The 18,683-nt window shown below is 44.8% G+C and overlaps 2 protein-coding genes across 2 annotated transcripts; one reads left to right on the plus strand and one right to left on the minus strand.

Moving 5' to 3' along the window:
• On the minus strand, positions 1-10,576 carry tap2a (transporter associated with antigen processing, subunit type a). The gene is made up of 11 exons (XM_056419504.1): positions 9,970-10,576; positions 9,368-9,482; positions 9,157-9,287; positions 7,829-8,034; positions 6,234-6,431; positions 5,977-6,105; positions 5,537-5,725; positions 4,341-4,514; positions 2,678-2,837; positions 2,371-2,507; positions 1-1,007 (listed from the first exon to the last, which is right to left on the minus strand). Exons 1-11 carry the CDS (start codon positions 10,496-10,498, stop codon positions 822-824), a joined length of 2,154 nt encoding a protein of 717 aa, XP_056275479.1. The 5' UTR covers positions 10,499-10,576; the 3' UTR covers positions 1-821.
• Positions 10,577-11,902: 1,326 nt separating this feature from the next.
• On the plus strand, positions 11,903-17,625 carry LOC130192611 (tapasin-like). The gene is made up of 8 exons (XM_056412705.1): positions 11,903-12,131; positions 13,065-13,250; positions 14,013-14,261; positions 14,340-14,702; positions 14,810-15,127; positions 16,429-16,530; positions 16,701-16,723; positions 16,838-17,625. The coding sequence occupies exons 1-8, from the start codon at positions 12,071-12,073 to the stop codon at positions 16,847-16,849; spliced, it is 1,314 nt and encodes a 437-aa protein (XP_056268680.1). The 5' UTR covers positions 11,903-12,070; the 3' UTR covers positions 16,850-17,625.
• Positions 17,626-18,683: the final 1,058 nt, after the last annotated feature.

The raw sequence follows: 18,683 nt of genomic DNA on the forward strand, positions 1-18,683 counted from the left end.
TGTGGTTTGAAATATAAATCTTTTATTTATTACGAACACACGAGGCAACCTTTGGTATTGCATCGACTGATGGCTGTCAAACGTTTATCCACCGCTACCTAATGGGGCAGGAATTATGAAACACACAACCAATTAATTTACAATGTCCAATGTCAATTTGACCAAATAAATAAGAGCAGAAGAACACGACTAGAGCTGAGGAGGTTCCACATGTTTGAGCTTTTCTGTCCGGCTTCAATTGTAATACTTAGAAAACAATATATACAAAATATTTCATCAGGTATGTGTGTCCATATGTTCAGTATATACATGTGTGTGTGTGTGTGTGTGTGGCCATTGTCTTCAGTTTATTTTGTATAGCCCAATATCACAAATTACGAATTATCCTCAGTCTGTACACACACAACATCCCTGACCTTTGACCTTTGACCTCACATCGGATCAGGAACAACTACCAAGAAATAGAAAAAAACCTTTAAGGGGGAAAAAAGTGAAGAACCCTTCAGGAGAGAACAGAGGAGGATCCCTCTCCAGGATGGAGAGAACAATATATGTCATGTGACCAGATGAACAATAGATGTCATGTGACCAGAGGAACAATAGATGTCATGTGACCAGATGAACACTATATGTCATGTGACCAGATGAACAATAGATGTCATGTGACCAGATGAACAATAGATGTCATGTGACCAGTTGAACTCTCGATGTCATGTGACCAGAATGAAGTGTTACAGAGTTACTACACATTCAATGAATATGACAGATTGTATGACACATGTCACATGACACACGTGTGTGTTCCATGAACACCACCTCCTCTAGCGTGTGTCGCTCCACAGCTTGTAGTAGCTCCCCTGCAGCTGCATCAGCTCCCGGTGAGTCCCTCGCTCCCGGATTCGGCCGTCCTCCATCACGGCGATCTGATCCGCCGCCTCCACGTTCTTCAGCTTGTGAGAGACGAGCAGCCGGGTCTGGGTGGGACAGCCGGCCAGGGTCTGCAGAATCTGTGCAGCCAAAGAGAGATGTGAAAACATTTAGATGCATTGTATTGTTGTTATTATTAGAGATATCGCCATGAAACTTCCCCATTTAAATAACTTGAATACCATTAACTTCCAAAACACAGATGTGAACGTTGGATAAAGACAGGTTCAACATTATTGTCTCACTTTATTGAGGAATTAAGAGTCAAAGGTTGAGAAAAAACCTCCTTTAAATATGTTTATTGTAAAATAACAGATGTTTAGAAGAAACAATCACTAATAAATATCACCATGAACCTCACCACTTGATTACTTACATTAGGTAAATTATATCAGAAATGTTATGTTTAAATATGTTTATATTACTGCATTCCTGTCGTCCTCATTTGGGAGTTTAAAAGAGTAAACATGCAAAACTGAACTGTGCAAAACAATTACTGAGAATGAAGATGACTGTATGTCAGGAACAGACACCCGGAAACAGACAAACAATAAAGACAAACAATAAAGACAACAATAAGGACAAATAATACAGACAAACTATAAAGACAAACAATAAAGACACAATAAAGACAAACAATAAAGACAAAATAATAATGACAAACAATAAAGACAAATAATACAGACAAATAATAAAGACAACAATAAAGACAAATAATAAAGACAACAATAAAGGCAAACAATAAAGACAACAATAAGGACAAATAATACAGACAAACTATAAAGACAACAATAAAGACACAATAAAGACAAACAATAAAGACAAAATAATAATGACAAACAATAAAGACAAATAATACAGACAAATAATAAAGACAACAATAAAGACAAATAATAAAGACAACAATAAAGGCAAACAATAAAGACAACAATAAGGACAAATAATAGACAAACTATAAAGACAACAATAAAGACACAATAAAGACAAACAATAAAGACAAAATAATAATGACAAACAATAAAGACAAATAATACAGACAAATAATAAAGACAACAATAAAGACAAATAATAAAGACAATAATACAGACTGTATGTCAGTAACATGCAGGACCAGTGAAGAATCAGGTTAAATCTAATTCCTTACTGGTTATTAATAATACAGTTTCTCATGATTAAGTTTTTACAGAACATCAATTTCCTGACACATTTTTCTCTTTAACTGCGATGTCAATGTTCTCATGTACACAAATTAATAATAAGGATCTTTTTTTTTTGTAGACCTTTGAGCTCCGAAGATTTTATTTCTCATCATCGCTCAATTCTCACCAATTGAGCGATGATGCGTCATTATACCGTATATATCTATAAAATACTGTATATTTACTGTATGGAACGTATCTGAAATACAAGCCCAGAGACTTCTGGAGGAAAGTCGCCACAAACCTTTTTTTCACTGTCCGTGTCCAGAGAGCTGGTGACTTCATCCAGGATGAGGACCCGCGGCTGCCTCACCAGAGCCCGAGCGAGGGCGATCTGCTGCCTCCCGCTCTTGGTCAGATGGCCGCCGCCCTCGCCCACCTCTGAGAAATGAACAGCGTTATAAAACCGGACAGGACGGAGGTCCGAGGTGTGACGGCGTCACTCCCTCCCAGAGGCTGTGCATTTAGAATTAGTAGCTTTCATATTAATAAATACAAAGTGAATCCATCTAATAATAATACGTTTGATATCCTCAAAGACACGGTGGTACCTGCATCGTAGCCCTCCTCCAGCCTCATGATGAAGTCATGGGCGTCGGCTTTGCGCGCCGCTTCCTGGATCTCCTCCAATGAGCATTCAGCGAGCCCGTAGGCGATGTTGTCTCTGATGGAGCCGGAGAAGAGCTCCGGCTCCTGGCTCACCACCGCAACCTGCCGAACACACACACACACACACACACACACACACACACACACACACACACACACACACACACACACACACACACACACACACACACACACACACACACACACACACACACACACACCCATCAGCCACAGAGGAGGACCAGCAACAAGGACCACAGAGGAGTAAATAACCAGTTGGCAGCTGGTCAGCGCTGCACTCGTGGAGCACAATGATTACAGCTCGCATTACTTACTTTTAATAGTTTCTATTACTTTATTTTAAGAGTATTTATTACTTACTTTTAATGTGCTGTACTGCATTGTGTGTATTTTGTGTTCTTATTACCACAAATACTGTTGTGTCTCATCCTGGACTATTTATTATTGTTTTTTTAAATCATTGTTTTATGTTATTATTGTTTTATGTTTGTTATTGTTTTGTTTATTAATGTTTATATTTGTCATTGTTTTGTTTGTTATTACCTTCGCATTGAAAATGCCGGAAGGTTATGTTTTGATCGCCGTGTATTTATTTATTTATTTATTTATTTGTATGCGTGTTATTCGCAAATCTCAAAAAGTATTGAACCGAATCGCATGAAATTTGGTAGGATGATTGTTTATTATCCGGGGACCAGTTGATTAGATTTTGGGATCGATCAGGTCAAAGGTCAAAGGTCATGAACAGGTCAAAATCTTTCGCAGAACTCAAAAAGTATTGAACCGAATCGCATGAAATTTGGTGGGATGATTGTTTATTATCCGGGGACCAGTTGATTAGATTTTGGGATCGATCGGGTCAAAGGTCAAAGGTCATGAACAGGTCAAAATCTTTCGCAGAACTCAAAAAGTATTGAACCGAATCGCATGAAATTTGGTGGGATGATTGTTTATTATCCGGGGACCAGTTGACTAGATTTTGGGATCGATCGGGTCAAAGGTCAAGGTCAAAGGTCATGAACAGGTCAAAATGTTCTTGAATCGCATGAAATTTGGTGGGATGATTGGTTATTATCCGGGGACCATTTGATTAGATTTTGGGATCAATCGGGTCAAAGGTCAAGGTCATGGAAAGGTCAAACTCTTTTTTTACCATAGCACGATACATTTTTGTCCAATTGGCATGCAACTAATGCCAAAATGTTCATAATTCAATGCCCAATCTTGTGATATGCGAAGGTATGCGCTCTACCGAGTGCCCATTCTAGTTTTATGTTTGTTTTTGTATGCTTATTATGGTCTGTGAAGGGACTACAGATGCTAATCAGCTGTAGCTACAATCTGTAGCTACAGCTGATTAGCATGTGCATGGTTCTATGAAATAAAGCTAATAATAATGTTGTGTTTGCACTGCATTCTGGTCCAAACAGGCAAGTAATAGAAACACAATAGATGTATCTTCCATAGGATTGTCAACTGTTGGATTTGAAACTATGAAAACTATCTAAATCCAGAAAAGAGACGGACATGATGCGAGACGGGGTCACAACTAGAGAGCGGTGTGCGTCGGTGACGATGGAGGACCTTCTGGTGCAGGAAGCGGTGGTCGTAGGACGCCAGCGGTCGGCCGTCCAGGAGGACGTCTCCGTGCTGCTGCTCGTAGAAGCGCTGCAGCAGACTCACACAGGTGCTTTTTCCTTCTCCAGACCGACCCACTAGTGCCGTCATCTGACCCGCCTTCAGCTCCAGAGAGAAGTCCTGGAGCGCAGGGAGAACAATGGAAACAGAACAATAGAGTCGTGTGTCACGTGGGTTTATAAGGAGCAGTAAATGGACGTTTTAGGAGACGCTGAGCTCCTATCTCCTCTTCTCTCTCTCCTTATGGATGAATGTTCATCTCTCCATCACACATTACTAACTCTGCTTCCTCCCCAGAGTCCTTGTGACTTCACGTCTCAGAGGGTCCATTGGACCTGCTGGGTCTGATGTCATTGCGCTGCTGATGCCCCGCCCACTCCTCCTCTCTACCTCCATCTGTTTCATAGATCGTGGAGGTCTAGATCGTGGTCCATGCCGACTACTCATTGTGTTTATGTAACTCTGTTCATCTGGTGACATGACATCTATTGTTCATCTGGTCACATGATATCTATTGTTCATCTGGTCACATGATATCTATTGTTCTTCTGGTCACATGACATCTATTGTTCATCTGGTCACATGACATATATTATTCATCTGGTCACATGACATCTATTGTTCATCTGGTCACATGACATCTATTGTTCATCTGGTCACATGACATCTATTGTTCATCTGGTCACATGACATCTATTGTTCATCTGGTCTCATGACATCTATTGTTCATCTGGTCACATGATATCTATTGTTCATCTGGTCACATGACATCTATTGTTCATCTGGTCACATGACATCTATTGTTCTGTCCATCCTGGAGAGGGATCCTCCTGTTCTCTCCTGAAGGGTTCTTCACCTGAAAGGGTTTTATCTATTTCTTGTGAGTTGTTCCTGATCTGATGTGAGGTCAAAGGTCAAAGGTCAGGGATGTCTATATGTACAGATTGTAAAGCCCTCTGAGGATAATTCGTAATTTGTGATATTGGGCTATACAAAATAAACGTAATTTAATTAAATACTTAGGAGAGAACGCCTGGTCACTTTCTAAACCTTCCTGTTTTTTCCACTATTCATTTCAATATTACTTTCCCCCGTGAACGGTTCACGTTCCGGCTACGTTCCCCTTGTCTACCTGACCTCACCTGCAGCACTGCTTTGTTGGGAGATGTAGGATAGGCAAAGTTGAGCTTGTGGAAGATCACGTGACCGGTCAGCTGATCCGGTTTCAGTGTCCCCTCCATGCAGACCTCAGGTTTTCGGTCCAGGTACTCAAACACTTTCCCGGCCGCCCCCACCGAGTTCAGCATGTCGCCAAAGATGAAGGTCAGTGTCTAAAGAAATGTCATAAAACTGAGCACTTAATGCCATCATGTTTTCATTTATAGAGCCAGAGGCGCGGGAAATTAAATATGAATACTGTTGCATGCAATAAAATATTTCAGAGTGTGTGCAACAGGCATGTCTGGTTATGCTTCGATGTTATAAATACACTCCTGAGGACTTCTTCTTTTTAAAGAAACTACAGAAAGTGTTTTTTTCTATCATCTTTCAATCAAATGTCGTAAAACCGACAGTTAGATACCCTGAAGTTGTCTCCCAGATCGGACTGGTAGAGGAGGAAGGAAACCAGGTTGCCAGTGGTCATCTGTCCACTCTGGATGAGCAGCCTGCTGTAGTACAACATGATGACCTTCATGGCCAACCCTGTCAACTACACACACACACACACACACACACAGGAAGAACTACTGTTAAATGAGGTGGTAGACAATCCTATGCTCAGGACTGTACCCGTTATCCAAAAAAAGGAAGTTTTGCTAAAAGGCACAAAGGTCTCACCCTCCGTGCGAGAAGGTAAACCGCCTTGAGGGAGCTCTGCCGGGCCTTGAGGACGTGTGTGTCCATCAAGCGGTCGTCATAGCGACGGGCCTCGTGTTTTTCCGTGTTGAAGCTGCGCACCGCCCGAATACCGGACACCACCTCGTTCACCACGTCGGCCGCCCGGGCCGTCGAGTCCTGCACCGCCAGGGACAGCCGCTGAGAGGGGGATTCACAAAGAGCCAATGGAGGTCATGAAGTACTCTTAAAGCTGCGTTCACAACTGAAGCGTTGCGGATTGTTCACACGAGTAGATCCCATGAGCAGAGTCAACCGGCGTTTCTCAATTCAAAGTACACGAGTACAGACTTGTGTTCTTTTGGAGTCTGGTCTTGGGAGTCCAGACTCGGGAGGACGAGAGGACGGTCTTTCTGCGATTGGACCAGCAGCTGACTTGATGACGTCACCACATCAGCTGTTCTTGCTCCTGGGTTTACTCTAATTATTCACTGTAAATTATTTTTTACAGTCAAATAAACAAAACATCCTAAAATGACATTCCGTGACTCAACAACAGTAGTATTTATAAAAAGTCAACTGTCAGTAGTTTATTTTCTCCTCCGCTACTGTTTCCGGTTGCTGGTGAAATGCATTCTGGGATATCTGCTGGCCAGAGTACGCACAAGTCTCCTCTGATGCATCCTGGGTAAAGTGGGAGGATCAAGTCACATCCGGGCATTTTGACCGTGCTTTGCGAGAAGCGGACTTTGAATGTGAACATGTACTCGGGCTGAGACTGATGACGAGACACGAGAACACAAGTAGAGGAAAGTAGCACAAGTACGCTGATTGAGAAACGCCGAACGTACAGACACGAGTGGTTGCAATAGACGCGATTGGACTGCTGCTCTAGTGGAGCTGAAGAGACATTCAGACTAGAGGTGAAGGTCACCGAGCTGGGTGAGCCTACGGGTGATGTCATGTATAAATATATTATATATATATATATATATAATATATATATTAATGTTATGAACCCAAACACCAGGGCGTTACAGACGTTTGTGGGACGTCCTCAACAAGTATGAAGCAGAACTAGACGGCAGTTCTTCATGGTGGATGAAGGAGATGATAACGGTTTCTATGGAGATAAGCCCCGCCCCTTGTGAAGATTCGCAACTCTTCTGGTGTGAGCGCGGCATAATGGTCGGGTAGGTAATGTATTTGAGAATCAATTTTTTTTTTGCTGAGATTCACAACAGCTAATTTTGCAACTCTTGCGCGTCTTTAAAAAGATGCCAACGTGTCTAAAGGAGACGTGACTACAAAAACACAGCATCCCGTTCACGAAAGTAAAGTTCCACATATTAGCTTTAAGTTGAATAAGTACGGGTGAACCAGAACCCTATACATTAGTAAGGGGGAAATAATAATATTTAAATCTGTAAAATGAAATGTCATCAGAGACACAGAAGATGGGCCAATGGTTTTGTTTGTTTGTTTGTTTTTGAGCTTCATTGATTGATTAACATGTCTAACTAAAGCTTTATGGGATGGAAATCATGCTTCAACATGACTTCACGGATCTCAATTCCACATTCCTCGTGGCCTCTCACCTGGTTGCGTGTGTCGTGGAGGTTCTGGATCAGGACGATGATGGGCGCCTCCATCAGCACCAGCAGGCTGAGCCTCCACGAGAGGCCGGCCATCAGGCCCAGCGCCCCCAGCGTCATGACGGAGGTCCGCAGCAGCACGTTGACGTTCAGACACACGGCCCGGCCCACCAGGGGCGTGTCCCTGGACAACCTGGAGGTGATCTCACCTGACGGGACAGAGACAGGACGTTCTGCCACGTTCTGTTACGTGTACTTTATACGTGTACTTTATAAGTGTACTTTATAAGTGTACTTTATAAGTTTACTTTATATGTGTACTTTATATGTGTACTTTATACGTGCACTTTATAAGTGTACTTTATAAGTGAACTTTATGTGTACTTTATACGTGAACTTTATATGTGAACTTTATACGTGTACTTTATACGTGTACTTTATACGTGTACTTTATAAGTGTACTTTATAAGTGTACTTTATAAGTTTACTTTATATGTGTACTTTATATGTGTACTTTATACGTGAACTTTATACGTGAACTTTATACGTGTACTTTATATGTGTACTTTATATGTGTACTTTATACGTGTACTTTATATGTGTACTTTATATGTGTAGTTTATGTGTACTTTATAAGTGAACTTTATACGTGTACTTTATAAGTGTACTTTATATGTGAACTTTATAAGTGTACTTTATATGTGTACTTTATAAGTGTATTTTATAAGTGTACTTTATACATGTACTTTATATGTGAACTTTATATGTGTACTTTATAAGTGTACTTTATACGTGAACTTTATAAGTGTACTTTATACGTTAACTTTATAAGTGAACTTTATAAGTGAACTTTATACATGAACTTTATAAGTGTACTTTATATGTGAACTTTATAAGTGTACTTTATAAGTGTACTTTATAAGTGTACTTTATACATGTACTTTATACATGTACTTTATGTGAACTTTATATGTGTACTTTATAAGTGTACTTTATACGTGAACTTTATAAGTGTACTTTATACGTGAACTTTATAAGTGAACTTTATAAGTGTACTTTATACGTGAACTTTATAAGTGTACTTTAAACGTGAACTTTATAAGTGTACTTTATACGTGAACGTTATAAGTGTACTTTATACGTGAACTTTATAAGTGTACTTTATACGTGAACTTTATAAGTGAACTTTATAAGTGTACTTTAAACGTGAACTTTATATGTGTACTGGTTCTGACTGGTTCTGCTGGGTTCTGACTGGTTCTGACGGGTTCTGACTGGTTCCATCCGTCATGTCCATGACGCTTGGCCCTACAGCTGCAGGTCGTACTTACCTGTCTTTGTGGTCTCAAAGAATCCGATATCCTGTCGGGTCAGAGCCTCAAACAGCTTGATTTTCATTCTGCATGTGAAGGAGCTGATGGCACACATCAGGACCCCCCCCCTGCCGCCGGCCCCCAGGGAGCTGACACAGGTATGAGGAGAGCAGGTGAGATATGCACTACCAGGTGAGCCACAGCAGAGTGGAGGACAGGAGGTCCGTACCTGCCCAGAGAGAACAGGCCCAGGAGGAGGAGCGCCGAGAAGAACTCATCTGGCCGGTACCGAGCGGCGACGATGTCGATGACTCTCCCCGTGTAGAACGGGATGAACATCTCACCTGGGGGGGGGGGGGGGGGGATGCACATAGTGAGACACATACTCTGGGAGATGAAGATGCACCAGCCAGGCCAATCATCATCATCATCGTCATCATCATCATCGTCATCATCATCATCATGATACCAGCTCCTCCATGTTTCAGTTCCTACACTGAGACCTGGAAGTCTGTGCAAATAATGACAACGAAAGTATTTTAATAAACTGAGTCCACCGTGTTCATAGTTCATAACTGTCCATCACTTATGGACTGAAATCATCATCATCATCAGCAGCAGCAGCAGCATATTCATCCTCATTATCACCCTCGTCCTTGTCATCCTCATCATCCTCATCATCATAATATTCCTCCTCATCCTCATAATCATCCTCCTCCTCCCCATCATCCTCATCCCCATCCTCATCATCATCATCCTCCTCCTCATCTTCATCCCCATCCTCCTCCTCATCTTCATCCTCATCTTCATCTTCATCCTCATCATACTTACAGGAAGCAGCCATCGTCAGCATCGCCAGGCCCCCGAGCAGCAGCGGGTATTCGGGTCGGAACATGCGCAGAACCCTCACCAACAGAACTCTGGCCTTCTGCTTCCTCTCCCGCACGGTGACCGCGTCACCCTCGGTGTCCCGCACGGTGACCCGCACGATGACCTCCCAGAACAGCGCGGCGGCCAGCGACGCGGCGGCGCACGTGAGCCAGCGGCGCGCATCCAGCGACGAGCCGCGCGCGCTGTCCTCGCCGTAGAGCGCGTGGCTGCCGGTCTCAAACACCGCGGGCAGCAGGCCGTGCGCCGCCACCACGCGAGTCAGCACCGGGTCGAGGTGTCCGAGGAAGAGCAGCGCGACGGCCGTCAGCGCCGAACACCGGAGAGCCGCGTGCGCCCAGGCGCGCGCCAAGTGGCCGAGCGGGCTGCGTGTCTCCACGAGCCCCGCCGCGTAACACAAGGACAGGTCGAGGCAGACGGCCACGAGCAGAGCGGCGGCTCCGCGGCTCGCAGCGGCTGTGCGTCCCGCCATGTTGCAGCTCCGGTCGTCTTGTGCTGATGTTTTCTTTCACTTTCATTTCCCCGGTCTGGCTCGGGGCCAGAGGTTTATCACCGGAGTCCCAACCGCTGCGTACTGGACGATATTCAGGAGACAGCGTTCCCCATGATGACGTAACATATCACGGGATGTATCGTGAAGAAAGGAGAAGTAAACATATGGAATTCAATTTCAATTTCAATTTAATTCAGTTTATTTTGTATAGCCCAATATCACAAATAAAAAAACTCCCCTCAGAGGGCTTTACAATCTGTACACATAGACATCCCTGACCTTTGACCTCACATCGGATCAGGAACAACTCCCAAGAAAATAGAAAAAAACCTTTCAGGGAGAAAAAGTGACAGAGGAGGATCCCTCTGCAGGATGGACAGAACAATAGATGTCATGTACACAATGATAATGTATATTAATTTAAGCAGGCTTTAAATTATGTTTGCAGGTCATTCTGTCAATCAACTAATTGTTAGAAGTTGTTTTTCAATGTTAACAACGCACAATATCATTAACCTCTTAAAACAATAGAATTAAAATCGACACTAGTCTAAAATGAACATCTCCTAATAAAATGAGTAACTGATGAGACGCTTAATAATCCCATTTCACTCTAATGAAGCATGCAATCTTCAGTTTCTAAAGTAGAATAAATCAGAGCTTTGTATTACTACTTCTTTTTTTTAAACAAAAATGATTTTCTGGTAAGGGGTACTTTGATGGAAAAAAATTCACAGGTGGAAAAAAGGTCATAAACCACTATACTATGTGGGCATAATAATACATATATAGGACAGTTGATTTAGAGGAGCAACACAACTAGAGAAGTTCCTGACATCCGTCATCAGTTGCCAGGCAGATTTCAGTGCAACAGGTTTTTACTGGGGAAAACTAAAGGGCCACACGAGTAGTCTGAAGAAGAGCACACACACACACACACACACACACACACACACACACACACACACACACACACACACACACACACACACACACACACACACGCGCGCGCGGACACAAACACACGCACACAATGAGAAATGAGAAATAACATGAACAATCAAAATAAAAAATCCTAGATACTAAAATAATACTAAATATTAAATTCATGGTAGCTACTAGAATCACCACCTGGAGAATAACGGGTTAACAATAATCTGTTATCTTGTCTTCCGGTGGTATTAGTGTCATTAGTATGTTTTCAGAATAATGAAGTTCACGTGAGGACACATCATGGTAAGTCAAAGACCTGATGCATTATTGTGTGGCTAAGGGCGCCATCTAGCGGCCGAGCTGAAGAACTGCATATGACAAAATTCGACCTATTTCCTTATTGTCATTATTAAGCTCTCAACAGCTTATCTTTAAGTTTTCAGCTCATTTCATTTTCAGTTATAACTAAACCCATGATGTCGCCGGATGTGGATGACGGCAGCTTTATTTTGAAAGCATGATCTGATGTGAATTGTTTCCCCAGCAGCTCGTAAGTGAAAGTAAAACTAGAAGCAGTTGAAGCGGCTCCTGAGAGAGAGACAGCAGCTACGCGGCGCCATGGCGGACCTCTCCACCGCCTACACACTGTGCCTGGTGGCGGCGGCCTGCTACATCAAAGGTAAGCTGCGCGAGGCTACCTGTCGTTTTTTATTTAAACATTAATACAACATGTCTGTCGATGTTTTGCCTCATACTGTACACACGAAATACAGCCACCTGAATGCACGCGCTGTGTCGCACACCTGTGGCCCGGTGCGCGCGCCCTCACGTAATGACGCGAATTCCGTGGACAACGTGGACTAACAGCTCGTTAATAACATGCGCATGTCGGTAATGGCAGATATGATGTTGTCTGTATGTATAGTGATATTAGAGAAAGCCCACCCCGAGAGCAACACGTCTGTCTATGAGTAGAACGTGATGTAAACAGACTGGCTCGTGTGTTTCTGTATATGTCCCTTCCGACTTGCCGTAGAGAGGAAAAGTCACTAGAGGGAAGCCGTTGGCTGAACGACATGTCTGATCCCCCGACTCCGTTTATTAAAGTATAGGTATATGTGCTTCTTTATCTGCCGAATTAAACATGACTTCCATTCGCGTAATATAAGGTGTTACGTTTCCTGTCTATTCACGTACTTTACACTTAAACAATGACGGTACATTTCCGAAGCGTTCAGCTCAGCAGCGCCCTCTGGTGGCCGAGACTAGTAACGCCCAGCATCAAGAGAGGAAACAAGTACTCGAGGTCTCAGTTCGGGTTTGATTCCTTCCGGCAATAATGCTTGTCATCATTGCCTCTGTAGTTTGTATTCATGTGACATAAACTACTGCAACATGCCTTATTTTACATGCATAGTAGATCAATTCCATAACAGATTATGGAAGGATATGGTGATGTTTTGTTGGTAAATATTAAGGGTTGAATTGATGCCTCTGAATAATATAAAATGCTATGGATTATATTATCAGAATAGAGTGTAATCTGACATATTACAGCTCGCTGTGTTTTTATATATTGTTGTTGTTCATGTCTTGTTGCTGCGGTCCACAGCGTGCAGCAGCAGCAGCTGTGCGGTGTTGGAGTGCTGGTTCGTGCGGGAGCAGACGGGTCGAGGAGGTTTGTCTGCAACTTCGAGCCATGAGACGTCGCTGCTGCACATCAGAACCGACCGCCACGCCGCAGAGAGCCGGCCGGCTCCCCCCGACAGCCCCCCCGACAGGGTCTACTTTATCACCGGTCAGTCCAAACCGGCACGCGGAGAGGGAGTGTGCCTTGTGTATACACTGGGTGTAATGCAGCATGTGTGTGTGTGTGTAGGTTCATGTGTGTGTAGGTGTTTGTGTGTTTAGGTGTGTGTAGGTTCATGTGTGTAGGTTTGTGTGTGTGTGTGTGTTTGTGTAGGGAGTGTGCCTTGTGTCTACACTGGGTGTAATCCAGCGTGTTTGTAGGTTCATGTGTGTGTAGGTTCGTGTGTGTGTGTGTAGGTGTGTGTTTCTGTCGGTGTGTTTGTGTGTGTGCACTATTCCCTAGATGGCGCCTAGATGGCGCCTCGGTGTCTTGGTGCGCGATTCTTGCACCTTCCGCCAAAAAAAGTTCCTCGTTTGTTTGTGAAAACATTCTTTGGCAATAAACCTGTTTCTGATTCTGATTCTGATTCTGATTCAATAGAAATGGAGAGCAATCCCCTAATTCCCTAGCTATGTATTCTCTCCATCCTATACTTTTCTTTACTTATTTTTCTTGTTTTGTATTGCATCAATAATACAGATATATGGGTTTAATGGTCCTTAATTCCAAAAATTTTTTTTTTTTCAGGCTTAAAACTTGTGTTTCTCAGCCAGGTATTCCGTAATTGATTCAGAAACGGGGAAAACTAATGAAATGAAAACCTTTTGGACCCGACCTAGTATTCATCTCCCTCCTGATGTCCTGATGTCGTTCCGTTGAGGCAGAGTGAGCATGTGATCCACATGTGACCCGTCTCACTCCTCTCCTCAGACCCATCTGCCACGCTGTGCCACCGCTCTCTCACGCCCCCTAGCGGCTCGGTGGAGAAGCCCCGCTGTGAGATCATCCCCTTCCTGCCACACCTCTCCGCCCTCAAATGGGTCGCTCCCCTCACAGACTCCGCCTCCAGCCCCATTTACCTGCAGGCCGATTGGTTCTCCACCAGCCTCCAGGGCCTCGACGGACAGCTGGCCGTGTCCACCATCACGCGTGCTGCCACGGCAACCACAGAGCACGACGGTAACGACGACCTGTCGCCCTCGCGGTCCGACACGCGAGACGCGCACGTGTAACCGGCGCGGCGCTCTGTCTCCTCAGCGGTCCTGAGCGTGACCAGCACGACCGTCTCGGTGCGGTCCAGACTCGGGGAACCGGTGCTGCTGGATTGCGGCTTCTGGGTCGACCCGTCCTCGCCGCTGTCCGGCTCCGGCTTCGCCGTGGAGTGGCGCTACCAGTTCAGAGGCGACGGCCGCTTGGTTCTGGCCTACGACGGCAAAGCGGACCGCGTGACCGAAGCCCGGGGGGAGGAAGGGGCCACGCTGGACTTCGAGGCCCTGCACCGGAGAGGGAACGCGTCCCTGATGCTGCCCAAGGCCGAGCTGCGCCACTCTGGGCTGTACATCTGCACGGTGTACCTGCCGTACCTCGTGGCCCAGGTGACGGTGGAGCTGGAGGTGGTCGGTGAGCCGTCAGTTTATATCTGATGTCAGAAACATTATTCCGGGCACTTAAACTCCAGAAGAGCCCGGATTTGTCGTTCACTTTTTTTCTTCCCCTCTTCTCCCCAGAACCCCCGTCCCTCTCCATCCACCCGTCCCCGCTGCCGCTCGCTGTTGCCGGGCAGACTCTGGCGGTCCAGTGTGACGCGTCGGGCTTCGCCCCGCTCTCCCTGGAGCTGAGCTGGGAGTTTAAAGGCAGCGACGGGGAGGCCAGGCCTCTGGGGCCGGGCAGCGTGACGGGCCACCGGCAGGCCTGGGACGGGACCTACAGCCAGAGCAGCCGGCTGGAGCTCGACCCGGCGGCACTGGGCCCGGGAGGGGAGGTCACCTGCGTGGCCGGCCACCTCGGAGGCCCGCGGCGGGCCAGCGTGACCCTCAACGTCGTCGGTAAGGCTGAAGAACTTGAGCGAAGTGGAGGACCGGAGGGATTGTTCTGCTCATCGGCGGACATGGTGGAATTAGAAAGGGCTCCAATGTAAAACTGACCCGATACTATTTGGGATTTTGGTGATTCTAATATACTTTATGTTGCGTTCTCCTGGTTTTAAAGGAAGCGCCTCAGTCATGTGAGGGTCAACGTGTGAGATCTGGACATTTCAGTGTGGAACATTATACAGTTACCAATGGAAGCATGGAGACGTAAAAAAAGGAAGGAAAAGATAAACAAACACATTAAATCAGAAGAATTCAAGCAGAAATTATATATACTGTATATATACAGGACTGTCTCAGAAAATTAGAATATTGTGATGAAGTTCTTTATTTTCTGTAATGCAATTAAAAAAACAAAAATGTCATGCATTCTGGATTCATTACAAATCAACTGAAATATTGCAAGCCTTTTATTCTGATTTATTGCTGATTATGGCTTACAGCTTAAGAAAACTCAAATATCCTATCTCTAAATATTAGAATATCATGAAAAAGTATACTAGTAGGGTATTAAACAAATCACTTGAATTGTCTAATTAACTCGGTTTCCTGAGCCTTGACAAACACTCAGCTGTTATAAATCTTTTTTTTTACTTGGTCTGAGGAAATATTAAAATTTTATGAGATAGGATTTTAGAGTTTTCTTAAGCTGTAAGCCATAATCAGCAATATAAAAAAAAAAAAAAGGCTTGCAATATTTCAGTTGATTTGTAATGAATCCAGAATGCATGACGTTTTTGTTTTTTTAATTGCATTACAGAAAATAAAGAACTTTATCACAATATTCTAATTTTCTGAGACAGTCCTGTATATACATATATATATATATATATATGTATTTGACACATCTGCTATATGTGATGGCAGATGGATTATGTAACTGTGTGTAGGTGTGTGTAGGTATGTGTGTTTGTGTGTAGGTGTAAGTTTGTGTGTGTGTGTGTAGGTGTAAGTGTGTGTGTTTGTGTGTGTGTGGGGGGGGATGTGCAAGTGTGTGTGTGTGGATGTTTGTGTGTGTCGGTGTAAGTGTATGTGTGTGTAGGTGTAAGTGTGTTTATGTAGGTGCGTATGTAGTAATAATATAATTCTAATAAACAGCCCAATATATTACATTTAACCACATTAAGGATTAAAGATGGAACATAAAAAACACATGAAATCAGTGGGATGCACGCATAAATTATATATCATATTATATTTGACACGTGCTATATGTGGTGGCAGGTGTATTCTGTAACTCTTCAAATGACCCTTAGGGGTCAGCTCGCCCTCCATTGAGGACTCCATGGCGATGGTGGGCGTGGCCCTGGCGCTCTACGGCCTCATCCAGTTGGTCTCGTGGAGCTTCAGCAGCTCAGGTAACGAATCCTCCCCGAAGAAGGCTTCACTGACTAATATAAAATACATCATAAATCTGCACCTGATTAATTATTAAAATGGCCAGACAGTTTGATGCCGTCGCCCCATTTGAGTTCAAACAGATCCAACCGCTCAGCATTCCTATATTTGACTTTTCATCTTTTCCCAGGCGAGGCCGTCCCACAAGGCAAGGTGAGGTTCACAGAGTGTGTAGTTCTGAAGGTCTTTGTTATCACCCTGCAGCCGAGCCCTGGGGGTCTGGCGTCTCTCCTTCCAGTCATAACTCTCCACCTCCTCCTCTTCCAGAAGGACGAGTGAAGGAGGGGAACTGAAGCGTGACCTGAACCTCATGTCTGTTGGTATCTGGGACGTGGCTCCAGAAGAGACCCTCCTCCTCTTCAGTCAGCGGGCAGCAGGTCCGTCTCTCAATCAGGGGGTTGGCGGTTCAACCCCCGCCCTCATCCACGTGTCCTTGAGCAAGACACTTCACCCTGAGTTGCTCCCTGTAGCTGTGTCTACGGTGTATGGATGTAAAATGGTGCTTTGGATAAAGCTCAACATTAATTTCATGTATTTTTATTTAAAGCTATCGTGGTAAATCTTCCACAACTTAAAATGTATTTTTCACAGGTTCTGCCGGGGTATCGGTGAGAGGGATTATTATTTTGTGATATTTCTTTCACTCTAAAGCAAAACAGCTGTTCTATCTTATCGGTCTCCAGACTGAATCTTGTAGAGGTGCCAGAAACCTCGAGGAATTTTGAAATAGTTTTGATAAATCAGATGTTAGTGCTTCCATATGATACTGTTGATCCAGGACAGTAAACTTAATATTACATTAAACTGTCCAAACAAAGACAATACTGTTTGTGTAAATATAGAAACAATAATGTATATATATATATTCTGAGGTTTTTGTTACGTGTGTGTTCCTGGGATAATTAATTAAACTCATAATCAAATTATATGATGTGTTAGATCCAACATTAATAATTTATATAACTTTAATATCGGTTTTAATCCGCTGTTATATTGGTTTTAATGCACTTCCTGGATATTAAAAAATACAAATAAAAAAGGCCCAATCCCCTCCACCCTCACTGACTCACTGACTAAGAGGGGAACCGGGGCGCCCTCCCGGAGCCAGACCCAGGAGGGGAGCTCGCCGGTGGCCAGGCCTTCGCCTATGGGGCCCATCCACAGGGACCGGCATCGGGGTCGGGTGCCATGTCGACCGGGCGGGGGTCGCACCAGTATCCCTGGAAGAGGCCGCTAAGGTTGTCAAGAAGCTACTTGTCGGCGCTGGGGGGACGAGATCCGCCCAGAGAGGCTGAAGACGCTGGACACTGTGGACTGTCTTGGCTGAGGGTCAGAGACATGAGGGTCAGGAACATGAGGGTCAGGGACATGAGGGTCAGAGGCATGAGGGTCAGAGACATGAGGGTCAGGGACATGGGGGTCAGGAACATGAGGGTCAGAGACATGAGGGTCAGGGACATGAGGGTCAGAGACATGAGGGTCAGGGACATGAGGGTCAGAGGCATGAGGGTCAGGAACATGAGGGTCAGGGACATGAGGGTCAGAGGCATGAGGGTCAGAGACATGAGGGTCAGGGACATGGGGGTCAGGAACATGAGGGTCAGAGACATGAGGGTCAGGGACATGAGGGTCAGAGGCATGAGGGTCAGAGACATGAGGGTCAGGGACATGAGGGTCAGAGGCATGAGGGTCAGAGACATGAGGGTCAGGGACATGAGGGTCAGAGACATGAGGGTCAGAGACATGAGGGTCAGGGACATGAGGATGAGGGTCAGAGGCATGAGGGTCAGAGACATGAGGGTCAGGGACATGGGGGTCAGGAACATGAGGGTCAGAGACATGAGGGTCAGGGACATGAGGGTCAGAGGCATGAGGGTCAGAGACATGAGGGTCAGGGACATGAGGGTCAGAGACATGAGGGTCAGGGACATGAGGATGAGGGACATGAGGGTCAGGGACATGAGGGTCAGAGACATGAGGGTCAGGAACATGGGGGTCAGGGACATGAGAGTCAGGGACATGAGGGTCAGAAACATGGGGGTCAGAAACATGAGGGTCAGGAACATGAGGGTCAGGGACATGAGGGTCAGGATCATGAGGGTCAGAGACATGG

This window comes from Pseudoliparis swirei, chromosome 1 (assembly GCF_029220125.1).
Source record: "Pseudoliparis swirei isolate HS2019 ecotype Mariana Trench chromosome 1, NWPU_hadal_v1, whole genome shotgun sequence".
Taxonomy (NCBI): domain Eukaryota; kingdom Metazoa; phylum Chordata; class Actinopteri; order Perciformes; family Liparidae; genus Pseudoliparis; species Pseudoliparis swirei.